The sequence below is a fragment of the Hirundo rustica genome, chromosome 3 (genome assembly GCF_015227805.2).
Source record: "Hirundo rustica isolate bHirRus1 chromosome 3, bHirRus1.pri.v3, whole genome shotgun sequence".
Classification (NCBI taxonomy): domain Eukaryota; kingdom Metazoa; phylum Chordata; class Aves; order Passeriformes; family Hirundinidae; genus Hirundo; species Hirundo rustica.
The window spans coordinates 58572810-58589895 of NC_053452.1; the positions used below are offsets into that span (position 1 = coordinate 58572810).

Here is a 17086-nt window from a genome sequence, read left to right on the forward strand (position 1 = left end):
AAAACTTTTCCACATGCTAACTGGGCTTCATATATGCCTGTTCATAACTTCCCCCTACTTTTGTAGCATAGTTTGAATGTAATTTTTTTGTTGTTGTTCTAGGTCCCTTGCTATGTGTTTGATGAAGATCTCAAGAAACATGACTTGAATCCTCTCATCCAAGTTTCAGGACACTACTTGGTGGATGATTCTGATGATGATTCCTTGTTCATAAATGTCTGCAGAGACATAGGTTTGAATGGTTGCTTGTGTCACCTGTCAGTGTGTAAATTTCTTTTAGTCTGGTTCTTTGCTGTTGTCTCCATTACAGTTGTCGTGTGTCCAAAGATCAGTATTTCAAGACTTAGATAAGTATTTCAAACTCCCTACCTTACAAGTATTGAGGTGTTCAGAGACGTGCCCCTTCTGGATGCACAAGTACTGTTAGTACGGTTTAAGTCACATTTTCTAAGTGGGAGGGCACAGCTTGTCTTGTATCTGCGTTTGTTTGCTGCCAAGTAGGACCAATATTGTTGTCACAGAGCTTCACGTGCTCTGAATTTATTCCTTTGGACTCTAGGTTGTTGCCCAATTCCTGATGAATGTCCTGAGGTGCATCTAAAATACTGTTTAGTTGCCTGCCTAAGTACTGGTGCATAGCTAGCACTTTCCTCTCAGTTGAGAGCTATATGTATAAGGAATTAAACCAGCAAAATCATGTGCTTGAAACTTGCTGAAAAGGTTAGTTTAGCTGTATACTCTTCTGCAATTGTTACTGTGCAGTTAAATATGTGTTTTGTGTCCCTGTTAAGGGTTTAATACTTGTAGTTTTAGTGAGAGGTCTATTCTTTTAAATATTTCACTAGTATAAAACTTTTGCTGACAGCTTTGAATTAGATGGTTAATAAGAAACAAAGGAGATAAAACCTTCCCTGTAAGGAGGAGTTACCTGTTACTTGGTTGTGGGGGGAAAAAAAGAAATACTTGGTGCACTTTCAGAAGTTTTCAAAGCCCTGTGTATCCAGCAGCTGTACTTGCAACGAGAAGCAGCTGCTTTGTCAGGAAGGATGAATTTGCTGTCCCCAACTCAGGCAGCACAGATTACCTCAAGCACTCCAGGTTTTGTCTTGTCAGTTTCACATTCTAATGTAGCCTGCTTTTTAGAACTGTTTTTAGAAGAAGCCACAGATAAAATTGGCAAGATACTTTAGGTAGAGCAGAGCGTAGAAACTGAGTCCTATAACTTCTTTTCTATGTACTATAACTAGGAAGTTCTAGTGGAGAGACCAGAAAGTGTCCTGCTGGCAGTGCTGCTTGCTTGTTACATGATGGTCTGGCATATGATGTTGGCCGTCCAAAGGAGCAGCTGAAGCTTCAAGACAAAGACAGGTATGTGATTTTTGTGGTAACACTTCTGTGGACACTTCAGTTGTCTGGCCTGGAAATAATGCTCTTTGTAACAGATGAGTCTCCTAAAACTTAACATTAATTTTCTGCTAATGCTTCAGTGTTGAAGCATTAGCAGAAAAAACTCTTCAAAAATTCTGTCAGAGCAGTCTGTCAGGCATTCTGTGGTACTGCCATAGCAGATCAGATTCTCTCCTTTGTTGTGAGAGACTCCTTTTTACAGAATTGCAGAACTCTTAGAAGCAAGGGGTGATTTGTGCTCTCGGCCCAAAAGCAGTAGAGTAAGATTTGGTCCTGTCTGCCTACTGTCTGGGGGCCCACAGGGTAAATGCCTTTGGCTCACTGTGGATTTGTGCATTTCCTTTGGCTCACTTTACTCCCCAGACGTACTTTAAAAGTTGAGATTAGGACCAGATGTTGCCTTTCTGTGGATTTTGTTTGTTTGTTTTTGGGTTGGTTTTTTGTTGTTGTTGTTTTTGTTTGTTTGTTTTTCATTAATGAGTTCTTAACAGAAAAAAAGATAAGCAATGCAAGACATAGTGTTCGTTATGGTGATAGAGCTGGAATAACAAGAAGCTTTTCTTGATGATGCTCCTCTTTACTGCCTTTTGTGTTGTAAATATAGCTTGATGTAAAAAAAAAAACCCAAACCAACAAAACAGCAAAATACCCTCCAAACAAATAAAAAAAAGAATGAACCAACCAAAAAGCCTCCTTTTGGGTTTTGCCCACCACCAAAAACTCTACCACCACCAAAAGAAAACCATAAGCAAACAAAAAACCCCATGTTTAAATGCCACCCAAACAAACTAATGTGCTTCAGGGAACATACTTAACATGTTAATATTTCTGAGCTTCAGATCATCTGAGCCTGCTTGCCCTGTCTGTAGCATCAATAGCACCCGTGTTGATTTCTGCGGTACTCTTGTTATTTCAGATGCCAGCTGAAGGAGACAAGCAGAATAAATTGATAACAGGGAAGATCTGACATATCTGTGGTGAACTTGAGGGTTTTATTTCAGTTTACAAATGAAATTGTTAACCCTTTGTTGCAGGGCTTATCCCCAGCATGAAACAAGTGACTGAGGTGTCCTGTACCAAGGCAGTAGTTTACATCCGAGGAAGCACAAGCTTAGTCTCATACTGAAGTGCAATTATTTGTACTCTAGAAAAGTGCTAGGCAAGCAAGCTTACTCCCGCTAGGATTGAAGAGCTCTTTGGTGTTTCAGGAATATTCACTGTATGTGTTCTGTCAGACTAGGGTGGCCTGGGAAGGAGTAAGGTGTTTGGATGTCTGTGTCCTGAGGTACACAGAGGCCGGCTAGGGGTGTGGCCCATCTGAAGCCAGAGTGTCAGTGCCGTGGGAGCTGTTGTCTTAAGCCTGTTAAACTGCATAGAATAATAATGCTTAGCTGCAAGTTGTGATCTTCCTGTTCTCTCATCCAAGTCATCTTGCTATTTGTCTCTCCCTGTCAGAAAATTGCCAAGTTTTATTCTCCCACTGCTGTTCACCTGATCTGACCCAGTTGCCTTGCTCCTGTCAGTTTGCCGATGAGTTCATTTTGCTGTTGATTCTGCGGGCAGAATGGAAAGAGTTTATATGTAGAGAGATGAAAAAGTACAGGAATGTGGCAAAACCTCATTGGGTATTGCTTTCAAAAATTGCAAGAACATTTGCCACATCTGCTCTCCAGGAGTAGTTTTGAGAGCAAAGCTGCAATTATCCTGTGTTCCTGTGATTATCAGCTAAATTCTTGCTACAGTATGCGTCTCAAGGCATTCAGCATAGTCTTCAGTAGGGTACCAGAAGATACTGTATTAAATAATTTTTCTGGGACTATTTTAATTTCTTTTTTAATTAACTCTAATATTAAAGGAATGAGGACCTCCATAGAAGTTGCTTTCAGGAGCAGGGCTACCTTGGTATATTCTGCTGGAGTGTCTAACAAAGATTGAGCCTTTCAAGAATATCCTTCAGTACAGTGTGGTGTCTTACTTGTCTTTTTGGTTTGTTGTTTTCTATTTCTAGGCTTGTATTGAGTTATGAGAGGGAATACAAGCGTGATGAAGAAAGGCCAGGCTTCTGCCTAGGCCACAATCCAGCAGTGACCATCACTTTTGTTTGCCCATCAAAGAGGGGAGAAGAGGTAACTTCAGTGTTTCACTTTGTGTTAACTGGTTGGTCTTTAACTTTGGTGTGCATTATCTTTCATTTTTATTAAGACCTGAAGAGAGCATATGTATTCCTGTCTTGTAGCTTGTGAAGAGTGTTAGGTTCTAGATATACTCTTAAAGTCTTTTGGAACTTAAGAAATAACAAGATCTTGAATAAAATTTCCCCAGGAGTGTGTTGTCTCTTGTATTGGTGAATTTGGTTGTCACTTTACAGGTTCAAGGCTTTTCTCTAAGCATAGGATGGGCTTAATGTAGAGTTAATCCTTGGCACTGAGCTTTGCTTACTAAAGAGCGCTTTTCATCTTAGTTATGCTGGGTGTGCTTCTAGGTGTTGCCTGTTACTTGGTTTCTTTATCCATCTCTTCTTTCTCAGTGGAAAAAAGGTAGCTAGCAAGTGTCATTGCATGGCAAGGGTCTGTCACTTACTAAGCAGGCTGATGAGTTCTTTTTAACTTTAAGTAAAATCCATAGTGTTCAGCAACAGCTCAGGTCATGCAGGACACTGTTTTAGCCTAACTTGGATGTAGTGTGACAGTCACTTCAATGTGATGCTGGATAATTTCAGCAACCTACACTCCTTGAATTGGGCAATTGCTAATGATCTGCCATTTCATAGAGTGATGCTTTTTGTTGCAGGTTAGTGAAGAAGGAATTCTTGTCTGGCTAATTCTTGGTTTAATGCTGAGTCCCTCATCTGACCTAGATTAGGTATCACACTTCACTGTTGTTGCTGCAGACGCAAACCCAGCTCTTGTCTACTGTCACTTTGTACTACCTTGCGATAGCTATACACTCCTGTAGTATGAGTAATATTACTGAAGGTACTTCTGCCTGTAGCTTACCTGACACCTGTGTATCTGCCAGTTGTTCCAATGGATGGCAGAGATACAGATTTATGAAACAATTTGAATTTCTAGTGTTTCATTTTAGAGTGAGGAAAACCAACACTACTGCTTCCCCTGGGCATGCAAAAATATATTACTACAGAAAACTCATCTGATAGAAGTGTTGGCCAAAGAGTTCTCAAATGTCTCTATGTTGATTTGGACAAAGGGAATCAAAGTTGCTAAAACCCCAGTGTCTAAATGTCTGCTTTGCCTTCAGAGATCATTTGACCCCTGTTCCCTGCATTGAGGACTTCTCTGAGGCAAACAATTCGAGCTTAAGCCATTTGGGCTCACAACTTTGCTTTTTCCAACACATTAAGTAAAAAGTACTTTTAAAACAGGTACTATTACTTCTGCTAAAGTCTGATGCTTTACTTCTGCTTAGACTTGTAATAGTTTGCCCCATGATTTATAAGACCTGTTTTATTTCTTCTCAACACCTTTTTCTGAGGGGCTAGAAACAATGTTTGCACAATTAAAGGAATTTACAGTGAAGTAGTTGTTACTGGTCTCAAAGGAATGTGATACTTTGTTTTAAAGATTATATTTCAAGTAAGTCTACTTATAATTTAAATTCTCTTCACTTCGGGTTTAGAGTGCAGGTCCCAAACTCACGGCAAAAACAAATTGCCGGTATGAAATTGAGTGGGTTACTGAGTATGCCTGTCACAGGGACTACCTGGAGAGTAAGAACTGTCATCTGACTAATGAGCAACATGACATCTCCATTGATTTAAGTCCTCTTAATCAATTTTCAGGTAAGCTCAGTATTTTTCTTTTGGTTTTTGTGGTTTTTACTAGCCAGTTTTACATTTCCTTATTTAGGGACAGGAAAAATGTCCTCTGTTGATATTTGGAGTTTCATGTCTGTCCTGATGTGTGTTAAAACACTTTTTTGTTTTTTATTTGTTCAGAATATGTCACACCATATTCAGCCAAAGATGACAAAGAAGAGTATTTCTATTACTTGAATGTATGTGGGAAGACCACTGCAGGTAACTGCAAGGATAGTACGGGATACATTTCATCTTGCCAAGTAAAACTTTCAAATAACCAGCAAAAAGTGGCAGGAAGATTTGCAAACCAAACCTTAAGGTACGTAAATGCTCTTTAGCCCCACTAACTGGTCTGATTGGTCTTTGTTTCCTGCTTTGATGCTTACTTAGTTGTCATGTAATCAACAATTGCTACAAAATGCAAGTGGTTTTGCTCACTTTTTTGTTACAAAAACTGTAATAGTATACCAGGGTAGCATTAGCAAAGAGGGGCCAGTGCGGTTGGCAGAGGCCATTGTCTAGACAGAAAGGCTTCCACTGAGTTTGTTGTCCCAATTGCAGATTGTGCTGTGCTGCCTGTTGTCCACCTTTTTACATGTTTGACATGTAAAGCAGTATCATAAGAAGCTGATTCCCGAGTGGCATGTAGGGACAATAATTTGCATGAGATCGTGAAGCAGAGATTAGATACGATACGATCTTCCATTTTGTCTGTGACAAGTTTGTTGCAGTGATCTTCCGGGAAGTACGACTTCCTCCTCTTGCAGAAACAGCCACACAATAAATTAGTGGGAATAGATATCCCGCCATACCTAGGGGAGCTTTAGAGCATTCTTTACTCTCTATAGAAATTAATGAAGTCATCAGAAAAATCAGTGGATGCAAGCTTTTGTTGCTGTAGAAATGTCAGTATTGATGTTGAACTAGCATTTGTTTTCCCTTGAAGTGAGACAATTAATAAATTAACAAGAATGTGACTTGTGTGATGAGAAGAGCACTGTGTGATTGTCTGACCTTACATTTCTATCTAAAACTGACTTCTTACTCAGATACTCTGATGGGGATCTCACTTTAATTTATCCGAATGGGGATGCATGTAGTTCCGGCTTTCAGAGAATGACTGTCATAAACTTCGAGTGCAATGAAACAGCAGGTGAGTTTAACTGGCTGTGACAGCTCTGCCCAGGGTTTGACTCCTGTGCTTGCTAGTAGACCTTATGCTCAAATGAATGCTTGCTTTGAGCCACAGGTAGCACAAGAAATAAATATTGTTACATTAAGCAGTAATTTCGATGGCTGACAGGATGTGCTGTGTAGTAGCAGTGCTAATCTAAATTTACACTGATGATTGAGAAGATGCTAGTATAAAAGAGGCTTTTTTTCCTTAGGCAATGGTAAAAAAACAGAAACGCAAGGCCTCTGCAGCAAAAGGACTTTTTGTCTTCCTTGCTCATAGCTAGTCCTCATGTCGTCTTGCTTTTTTCCCCTTCTCCTGACTAGAAACCTCATATCTGTTTGTTTTCCGTGTTAAGGTAATGACGGTAGAGGAGCTCCAGTATTCACCGGTGAAGTTGACTGCACCTATTTTTTTACTTGGGATACAAAATATGCATGTGTTAAGGAGAAAAAAGATCTCCTTTGCAGAGTTACTGATAAGCGAAAACACTATGACTTGTCACCTCTTATCCGCAGTTCAGGTATGGCAATAGAAAGTAACTTTCAGTTACTTTTACAGTCCTGAGTTTGTATGCCATCTCCAGTGTAATTCTTTAGCTGAACAGTAGTCAGCTTTTGTTATTAGTAAATTTCTGGGATGCTGCTGTGTGGGAACTCTAGATGCCGAGAATTTTGGACTCTCTGGGCTGACAGGCACAGAACTTTAGGGAAACACTGCATTTGACCTAAGGCTTTAAACAGGCTTCCAAATATGAGTGATAGTTCTGGGATCATGGGGATGTAGTTTGGATAGCATTGTGTGATCTCATAGGATGAAAAACTTAGATTTGGGATTTTAATGTATGGTGATATATGGGAGCCAAGATAGAGAATTTGTGGTGTAGATTAGTTGTCTTTTTTGCACCTCCTTCTTCATGAATCTGGGTGGTTTTCTGTAATTGGGTGAAAGATGTCCACATTACAGGTTTTGGGTGGTCATAATTGGATTAGAGGTATAAATAATATAGATGTCAACTCTTTATCGGATGATTGGGACTTAAATAGCCTTGAATAGACACCATTTTAGCTCGCTTTTTCGACTTGTTAGAGAGAGAGCTCACATCTCGTGAGTTTGTAATAGATAAGGATAACAAACTTCAGAGTGAGACTTCAAAAACAACATCTCCTGAGTTTTATTTGCCCTGACCTTGGGGCAAGAAAGAGCCAAGAATTCTCACACTGATGATTGCTTCCCTTGTTCCAAATAGACTGAACGCCTTATGAAAGTTTCCATGTCCATGACTGCCTTGGTTGCTGCCATCATAAGTGGTTTTAAGTCACAGAATCACAGTTTGGGTTGGAAGGGACCATTAAAGGTCATCTAGCCTGACTCCTCTGTCGTGGGCAGGCACACCTTCCACTAGACCAGTTTGCTCAAAGCCCCATCCAGCCTGGCCTTGAACACTTCCAGGGAGAGGGGATCCACCATCTCTCTGGGCAACCTGTGCCAATCAGGATCCAACATGGCTCAGCAGCTTCCACCAAGTGGCTTGTGCACAGGGAATACCTTTGGACCCATCCAGAAATGGCAGAATTTGACAGCTATGGCTTCATGGGACAGATGCAGGTGGTAATCTCAGCTGGTGGGGGAATGGAGCTGAAATCAGGGCTTCTGTGTGTTCTGTGTCTCTCTGAAGGAGAGGTCATCACACAAATGTGGGATACTCTATTATAATAAAGGCACTTTGGCATGGAGATGCTGAAACAATTTAGCCAGATGACTTGTTCTTAATGACCCTTTATATTTTAGAGTCAGCCCAGAACTGGGAAGCTGTGGACAGTAGCTTTTCAGAGGTAGGAAGGAAACATTACTACATCAATGTCTGCCATAAAGTGTGGAAGAGAGGAGGAGCTTTCAGCTGTTCGGATGGTGCTGCTATTTGCTCTGTAGGTGAGTCAGGGGTTTTTGTTGGTGTTTTTGGAGTTTTTGGTTCATTGTTTCTTTAAGCCTCTGAAGGCTTGGCACTTCCTGTGCAAATGGGGTTGGTTGTCCTGAGTGCCTTCATTTATTTGAGGAAACAGAAGTTAAGAGCATATTTCTCTTGTGATCTCAGAGATGCTTGAAGAAAGAATGCAAGCAGCTTTTTTTAACTAAAGAACCATAGGCTTCGTAGCATGGTTTGGCAAAGTAAAATAAAACTCCTAATGATGTTTTCTCATTAACAAGTGGAAAGTGTTAGTATCTAACAGAAGCTTCACTTCTTTTCAGAGAGCAAACGTTCTGTATTTACTGTCTTTACAGATAAGCAAAACAACAGTAGGAATCTTGGAACATTTGTATCTTCTCCAAAAAAGGTTGGAGAAAATATTCAACTTATCTATTCCAATGGAGACAGCTGTCCTTCTAAAGAAAAAGAAAAAATCCAAACAGTCATCACTCTAATATGCAGACCAGGTGAGAACATCCACACCCTGTTTGTTGATCCAGTTATAAACTGAAGGTCACCTAATAAGCCCGGACATGAGTGCTAAATATTAGCACGTGCTTTTGTCTTCTGTCTCTTTCTATGCAAAAGCTTGGAGCATCAGTGTTTGTTTACTAGGATGATGGCAATGTAGTTGCAGGTATTTAGTTCTGTTTACCTTTTTATGCAAGTACTCTTTAAAAATTCTTGAAATAAGTCTCTTGAAAGAATCTTCCAAGCATGATTGAAGTATGCCCAAGTGTTTAAAACTCCACAAATATCTGGAGGCTATACGAAGCACTTTTTCTCTAGATTGTCTTGATGGGAAAGAGTAGTTCTGAACTGAGATCAGATACTTGAGCCTTCTTTTCCAATAAATATGGTTTGTATCTAAACTGCTGGCAGTTTATGGAAGGCAGAAATATTTGCAGAGGTTAATATTGCTCATGTTGATTATAGTAGCATGCTAGTTAACTATCTCCCAGGAAAATAGAAAACCTGCATTCTCTACCTCAGCCTGAGGAAGTTGAAACTTCAAGTGTGCTGGTGGTTAGGATCAGATTATGCACAATTTGCTAATACAGCTATTGCATGGTAGTAGAGCACTAGTTTTGTATATCAAAGTAGATGTTTTTTCAAATATTGTGGTAGTTCTCAGGAGCAGATTGAGCCCTGCACCTTTACTTCTGGGTAAACTTTTATTTTGGGGAGGAGGATACAAAGACTTTGTGAAAAATAATTTTTGTTCCATTTTTGAAGAAGAGGTACTTTAATAGTTATCTTGGTCTGTTTTTTAGTTTCTTGGGGTGGATCCCTAGTTCCTGTTGGCAGCCTTGGCTGTCTGTATGTGTAACATATTGCTCTTGTGATAACAGGTGATCTAGAAAGTGCTCCAATCTTGATGGCCGAGCGTGAGTGTTCATATGCATTTGACTGGTATACAGCTGCTGCATGTGTCCTGTCTAAAACTGAAGGAGATGACTGTCAGGTGTCTGATCCTCAGGCAGGTATGTATTTCTGTTCAACAAATCAAAAGGTCATTAGGGATAGAACTTATGCCACAACAAGTAAGTCCTTAGGATACTCAAGAGCCAAGTGAGTTCAACCTATTGCTAAGCACCCACAGTTTTAAATACATGCATATGGAAGATCAGAACAGCATGAGCTTAATACTGCCCTAGTGAATGTGGGAAAATAGGTGTGATGTGTATTTTACTGAAATAAATCTCCCTGTATAAGAAACCATGATTTTACTTTGTTCATTTTGTTTCTGGAACATTAATTAGATAGAAGGATACTTACTCAGGGGGAGGTGAACTGGCCGTGTGACTGACTGAATCAAAACCTGTGAGAGATATCAGGACAAAATGGAACTGATAAAGTTTATTCCTTCCTGGTTAGGCTTCTCTTTTGATTTATCACCTCTGGCCAAGGCAAAAAGTTACTATACAGTTAATACTGAGGAGTATTTATTTTACATAAGCGTCTGTGGCAGCGTGCCTGATGACCGGTGTCAGACAAAATCGGCAGCTTGCCAAGTAACGCAAAGGTGAGTAACTAATTCTGTTGTCTGTAAGAGAAGATATCTTGTTGCATGATGTGTTATTGTCTGTGTGCAGCAATGAACAATTTGCATGTAAAGTAATTACTGGGCTACCTGTAATAGATTCAGGTAATTAGCATATAATTTGTAGTAATTACACTGCCAGCTGTTTCAAGCCAAATACACATATACGTGATCTTGCTTACAGCTAACCTTTCTTCAGTGGTAAAGATTTGGTGGTGGTGCCAAGTGGGTGTTGGACTTGATGATCTGGGAGGTCTTTTCCCACAATTCTATGATCTCCCTTAGTGCACGGGCTGTTGCATGGTACGGTCCCAGTGTGTATTGCTACTCTGACGGCAATATTGCTTTTGCCTCCTACAAACTATCTGAGGTAGTATCTGTGCATTTCAGGTTCCTGGTCAGCCTGCTGCCAGAGATGGGGTCCAGTGCAAACACTGGCAGCTGTACTTGAGCTGGCTCTGAGTTACTCTCCAGCCTAGGGCAGTTCACTGCAGACCCTAAAAATGTTCTTCAGAGGAAGATGATCAAGCTAGGTCTGATAGAGTCAGTGTTAAGTCAGAGTGAAGAAACATTCCTGAACCAAAGCTGATAGCCAGCAGAGAGCTGTTGTGCAGTGCCAAGTCTTTGCTGCTCATATTTAATTGGATGAGGCCAGTTTGACCCCAAGATAAGGGTGTCTGCAGTTTGACCTCTGCTTTGGAGAAAGAGAACTTGATGGTATTGTCACCCTTTTAAAAAGGGAGTATTAAAGTTTTCTAGATATCTAAGCAATATGTAACTTTACTTTTCAAAGGAGGATATCTGTTCATGTTTTAAGTTTCCTTTTGGCAGTGTTCTTTTTATCCCAGCTTACTGAGGTCTAATCAACCGTATTTAATTATATGTCTTATTATGGTGTCTTGTATAAGACACCATACATGGTTACTATTTTTAAGACTTCTCTTAGAGACAATTTTGCGTTCTGTTCACTCACAAAACTCACTTCTTCTTTTCTAGTAAGGATCAGTTTTGGAGTCTTGGACTGCCCAGTTCTAAACTTTCTTATTATGATGGCCTGATTCAGTTGACCTACAGAAATGGTACAGCATACAACAATGAGAATAAAACACAGCGCTCCACCCTTATAACTTTCCTGTGTGACCGTGATGCTGGAATAGGTCAGCCTGAGTATCAGGTAAGAAGTTTTATATGAAGAAAGGAAGGATCTCCATCCTAAAATATTGACAATTGCTACTAGGTCTGTACAAACAGAGTGTTATGTGTGGAAATATTCAGTATCTATAAAGCAGACTAAAAGAAATAGTTATTACTCTTGGTATATTTGACTCTTCTTGTAGCCGTGAAGCTTTCCTTGTCCAGTGAGCAGTAGTAAGCTGTTTACCTGGATCCAGATTCTTACCCTGGGCCATATAATTATTAGTGCTTTTGATCATCTTGTATTTCTAGCTGGGAAAAAACCCAAACTGGCTGAGAAGTAACAAATGGTAGGATTGTGTACACAGCAGACAGCAGTTTAACAGAATCAGAGCAGTTTTTTTGTTTGGTTGGTTGGTTGGGTTTTTTTTGCAAGAGCATTTTTGGTGACACGGGGAATGACAAGATCTATAACAAGACAGACTAACACAAATCAGTCTGAGAAGGTATATACCAAAACCAAGGGGAGACAGCAAGCTTGACATCTAATGGAGTAGCTGTGAGTCACAAAGTTCAGTGTGGAATGCCTCTCTGAGACTCTATTCTGCTCATTTGTAGAAAGAAGATAACTATACCTACAACTTCAGGTGGTACACTGAACATGCTTGCCCAGAAATTCCGCTGGAATGTGTTGTGACGGATCGCGACACCATGGACCAATATGACTTGTCAAGGTAGGAGAGTGACATATGCAGTGTAACTTAGCTGTTCTAGTTTGGTGTTCTGGCTGAAGTTGTGTAGACAACACCAGAAGCTTCACCTGTTGTGAGGGTCTGGACTGCAAGTGTGTTGAAATCCCTCTAGTATGTTGACTTGCCTCCTAGGATGTAAACTGACTTTTTGGGATGGTTTTGCTTATAAAAACACATCATCTTGTCAACTGTGCTCTATATCCCAGGAGTATTCTTTCTAATTGTTGCACTTAAAAATGAAGGGGAAAAGTTAGTTGGAAATACCTTAAGGTTGCTGTGTTTCTTGAGACTGAGAAAGCTAGAGAGAGTCTATGGAGAATGTGAGTTCTTAGAGCAGAACTTTCTCTTTCTGCTCAGATTAGCAAAATCTGAGAAGAGAGGTGAAAATTGGTATGCCATGGATAATTCAAGACCAGGCGAGCGCAAGAAGTACTACATAAATGTCTGTCGACCCCTGATTGCTGTCCCAGGATGTGACCGGCGAGCATCTGTCTGTCAGATGGAATATAGGCATGATTCTGTGAGTACCCTTTCCATCCCAGCTCAGAGCTGGTTTGCCACATGAATGAGATTGAAACAGACATGAGTGAGATTAAGACAGCCACATGAATTCTGACTCCTTGTGCAGAGGGATATTTTTTGCCCTGTATTTCAGAGGCAGATAAACCGCATCTTTTCTGTATGAATTGCTAGAATCTCAGAGAGTGCTAGGAATACACTTTTCTTTAGGAATGGGCTGTCCTGGATATTTCGTCATGCTTCTGGCTTTAGATTGAACTGTGGAAAAATTTTGTTTAAAGATCCTTTGTTGCGCCACTACCCTCCCTCAGCTTTCTTTGGATCTGAGTAGTAGATTAGGCAGATGTTGCCAAGCAAATTAGAAAAAAAAAAATTAAAAGGCTGGTGGTTGTTAAGGCCTTCTAATTCTGTATAGCCCTGAAGTAAAACAATTTATCATGGAAGTGATAACAGCCGACAGGCTGAATCGATCCATTTCCCACCACCTGACTTGACTGCTGTTCATAGTGCAGGGAAAGCTGAACTAGAGGCTCACCAAGCTGTCCTAGTTCCTTCTGTAAAACAGAGAGAGCACCTTCCCCCCTTACTGTTAAAGGGGCTGTGTTAGTGTCTGAAGTCATTGCCACCACAGCACTTGAGAGATAATTATTACTCCCTGTGCTTGGAATAGTCCTTGTTGTGCAAGGCTGCTTGGTTTACGTGTAGAGACACTTTAGGGCTTCATTACTTCACTGCTTGAGATAGTGGAGTAAAAAGTGAGCATGTTGGGTCAATCTAAATACAGAGTTAAAAAAACTTTAGAAGGGCAGAAGTCTGTGGACAGCTGTTTTGGAGGTATATTCTTCAGTTTGTTGCTGCTATTGACTTAAAGTAGTTTCTTAAAACTAGGAAACACCACTTATGTTGAAGTGACAATGACTTTAGACAATGGTAGTATTTTTGTCTTTCTAGTGCTCAGTTTCTGTTAGTGATTTTTAGCCTTTGCTAAGCATGGCAGATCCCAAAAGTCAATGCTGAGAACACCTGGAGGCTTCCACATACTATTTTATAGAGCTCTACAATAAATTCTACCTACTGCAGAAGACATAAGCCTCCCTAAATTGCTAAGATATGTAGCCTGGGAAATGCAGATGGGTGTTCCAAGGTACTACAAGCACCTTATTGTGCTGAAAATAAAAATAACAAAAGTGAAACTGTACCTGGTTGTTGAAGTTGTCTGTTAAATATGTGAAACTTGAATGCAGAATGGGAGACAAGTGTAGAGGTGTCTCAATACTTTTGTTATCTTCAAAACTCTCAACCTGTGTACAAGAGTATTGTAGTAGGTCTCTTTTTGTTTGTATCTATTTTTTTTTAAAGTTGTTGACATGCTTTTCTTTATTTTTAGGCTTCTTATTCTGAAGTCACCTCTATTAGTAATCTTGGTGTTGCCAGCAAAGAACTAGTGATTGAAAGACCTGGACATGTTTCTCTAACCTATGCAAATGGCTCTGTGTGCATCAATGCTGATGGAAAGACAACCACTTATACCACCACCATCCACTTTGTCTGTTCCAGGGGCACTCTTGTAAGGACAAATGATCTTCCAGTTATTATTTCTTCATAGTAGGTTTCTCATCGTATGACATGAAGCCACATGGAGATGTGTAGTGTATAGCAGGTCCATGGCAAGGGAGACTCCTTGAGTTTAAAATAGAGATGTAAAAACAAAGCTGATTTAGATGCTAGAGAAGCGTGTGTCTGAGTATCTTATCGAAAAGAAGAACTAGATAAAACTAACAGCCTTGATGAACAATATTTCAGACTAGTCTAATTAGCATGAAAAATACATCAGTACTTGAAACTGCAAACATCGTGGACACTCTTAAGGGGAAAAATATTGTAACGTGTATCCTCAGGCTTAGGTTCTGCATTCTCTGTAGATTGTTGATTCTGGAGTTCTTAAAGCTATAGAGCTTTTGGGGATACAACTCCACATACTGAAGTTTAGACTGAGGGGATTATTAAATTTAAGCTTGTGTAGACTTATTCTTCCTGGTTTTGTGAATCTGCAGGTCTTACTCTCCCCTCACCCACATGATCTTTAGCCCAAGAGGTGTGGTGAAAAATATGTGACATGGAGCAGTTACGAACTGCTTTGCTTTTGTCTGAGAACACTGACATGAAGTGTATATAATTAATATTCCTGTTACCTTGTTACCTCAACTAACACACTTCTGTTGCTTTACTTTTGCCTTTTTTTTTTTTTTTTTTTAAATTATGGACCATGTATTCTACCTCAAAACTCACCAAAGCTTAGACTGAGACAAGATCTAATTATACATGTCTAGATTAAACATTGAATTTAATCTGAATATTTGGATGTCAGATTCAGTTCTTGGCTAGTGCTTGGTGATATGGTAAGCATTTAACTGGACAATGTTTCCATTGATGACCTTCAAAATAAAATGGGGAGAGGAAAGTGGGCTGGGAATTGTGTGCCTTTGTAGTGAAGTCTTTTAGAAGAACCTGACAGTTTCTTGTAAGGTGGAATCTCAAACATGACAAAGTGTTAGCTATTACACTTATTTTGGTCTTCCTCTGCAATCTGTTTCCAGAGTAGCAGCCCACGGTTTATAGCTATTCTGGATTGTGTGGCCACTTTCTTATGGGAAACTGAGGCTGCTTGCCCAATCAAGGAAACAAAAGATGATTCTCAGGTGAGAAAGGAGAATGTAAATTGTATATGTAGTCTCAACGTACAATGTTTTTTTCCTAGGACTCTTGTGTTTAAATGGCTCTTGAAGAAAACTAACTAAAGTGGAGTCTTCAGTTGGTCATGATGTAGTCTTGTAATATCCTATTGCTTTAATTTTGAAGTGCTTCTGAAATGTCTAACTTCTGACCCAAGTATTCAGGTGCTTTCTCTTGAGAACTGTTTACTCTCTCTTGAGTGCTAAATTTAATGTTTCATTCTGTTGCTATGTTGCTAGTAAAACTGAATTTGTATGTAAGGATATGTATTGTCCTTGTTTTGTGCAGATCACTAGATGAGACTTGTTTCGCACCAAACCCTGAGATTAGCTCAGTTGGTTGGAGCATGGTGCTAGTAACACCAATGTTGAGGGTTTGATCCCTGTTGGATCCTCATACAGGCCGTACATTAAAGAGTTGGACTCGGTGATCCTTGGTGGGTCCCTTCCAATGCAGAATATTCTGTGAAATCTACTCAGTTGATTCTACTTTACCGGTCTCAAGATAAACACATTAGTGTGAAGATAGGCCTCAGTTAAAATTTCCTAGCTCTTAGCTAATATGATAGATGCCATCTGTTAAATTCCACTTCGGTATGCTGGTGCGGCTGATGTCAGTGGACAAAAAGAATTGAACAAATGTACAAAAGAATTGAAGGAAGCTACTGCCAGAGCTGTTTTCTGGTGTGCAGGCTAGGAATACATCTAAATCACTGCTTTGGTTCTTGAAACAAGTTAGAGGTAAAATCTAAACAGAAGAAATGCAAAAGCAGAAAATAATTTTGTTGTAATTTTTTTCCCAGTCCTGCTCAGTGCGAGATCCAAACACTGGCTTTCTGTTCAACCTGCAGCCATTAGCTTCTGAGGAAGGCTATACAGTTACTGGCAATGGGAAGACTTTCTCGGTGAGGATTTTGACTGTACAGTCTGTTGTTTATGAGTGCTGTGGTTGCATTTTTTTTTTGTCTTGCTTAGACAAACCTACTGGAGCTCTTAGGAGGTATGAGTCGGCAGGAAGGCACTGTGGTTGAGGGAAGGAATGAAAGATAACTTCATTCATCTTAGATGGTCTTAAAAGCATTAAACTTCTGGTTCTTGGTAAAACATAAGGTAGCCACACTTGTGAGACTGCCTTTTTGAGGTGATGTTCCCCTTATGGACTGTAATAGTTTTAATTTCGAAGCTGGGCAGAAACACCAATTAATGTAGTCATTTCACGTTCACTAAATTCTGGTCTTAGTACTCTTTTTCTGTGGGAGAGAGACTAGCAGAAAAAAAACCAAAGCAGGCCCAACTTTAAAAATTAACAAATAGTTTATTAACACACACTAAAAGAACAGAAAAAAGAAAGTTGGAAAAAAACTAAAACAGAATGAAACTTCAAAAACACTCTTCCCTCCCCTTACAAACTGTTCACTTCCTTACAAAACAACATAAAGAGACAAAACTTGTAATTTTCAGTCAGTTTCACTATCTGACAATAGTCTTTCATCAATTCTTTAGGGGAAGAGTCTCTCTTAGTCATGGATTCTACTGAT

General features: G+C 39.8%; 1 protein-coding gene across 1 annotated transcript in view; it reads left to right on the forward strand.

Moving 5' to 3' along the window:
• IGF2R (insulin like growth factor 2 receptor) overlaps nt 1-17086 on the forward strand; it is a 59315-nt gene that overhangs the window by 15289 nt on the left and 26940 nt on the right. The window contains exons 5-21 of the mRNA XM_040057874.1: nt 103-232; nt 1248-1368; nt 3416-3533; nt 5044-5206; nt 5363-5543; nt 6274-6377; nt 6757-6921; nt 8190-8330; nt 8682-8834; nt 9720-9851; nt 10246-10393; nt 11408-11585; nt 12164-12279; nt 12655-12817; nt 14204-14383; nt 15414-15515; nt 16352-16453. Of these exons, the coding sequence (XP_039913808.1) occupies nt 103-232; nt 1248-1368; nt 3416-3533; nt 5044-5206; nt 5363-5543; nt 6274-6377; nt 6757-6921; nt 8190-8330; nt 8682-8834; nt 9720-9851; nt 10246-10393; nt 11408-11585; nt 12164-12279; nt 12655-12817; nt 14204-14383; nt 15414-15515; nt 16352-16453 (2397 nt within the window). The remainder of the gene's footprint in view (nt 1-102; nt 233-1247; nt 1369-3415; nt 3534-5043; nt 5207-5362; nt 5544-6273; nt 6378-6756; nt 6922-8189; nt 8331-8681; nt 8835-9719; nt 9852-10245; nt 10394-11407; nt 11586-12163; nt 12280-12654; nt 12818-14203; nt 14384-15413; nt 15516-16351; nt 16454-17086) is intronic.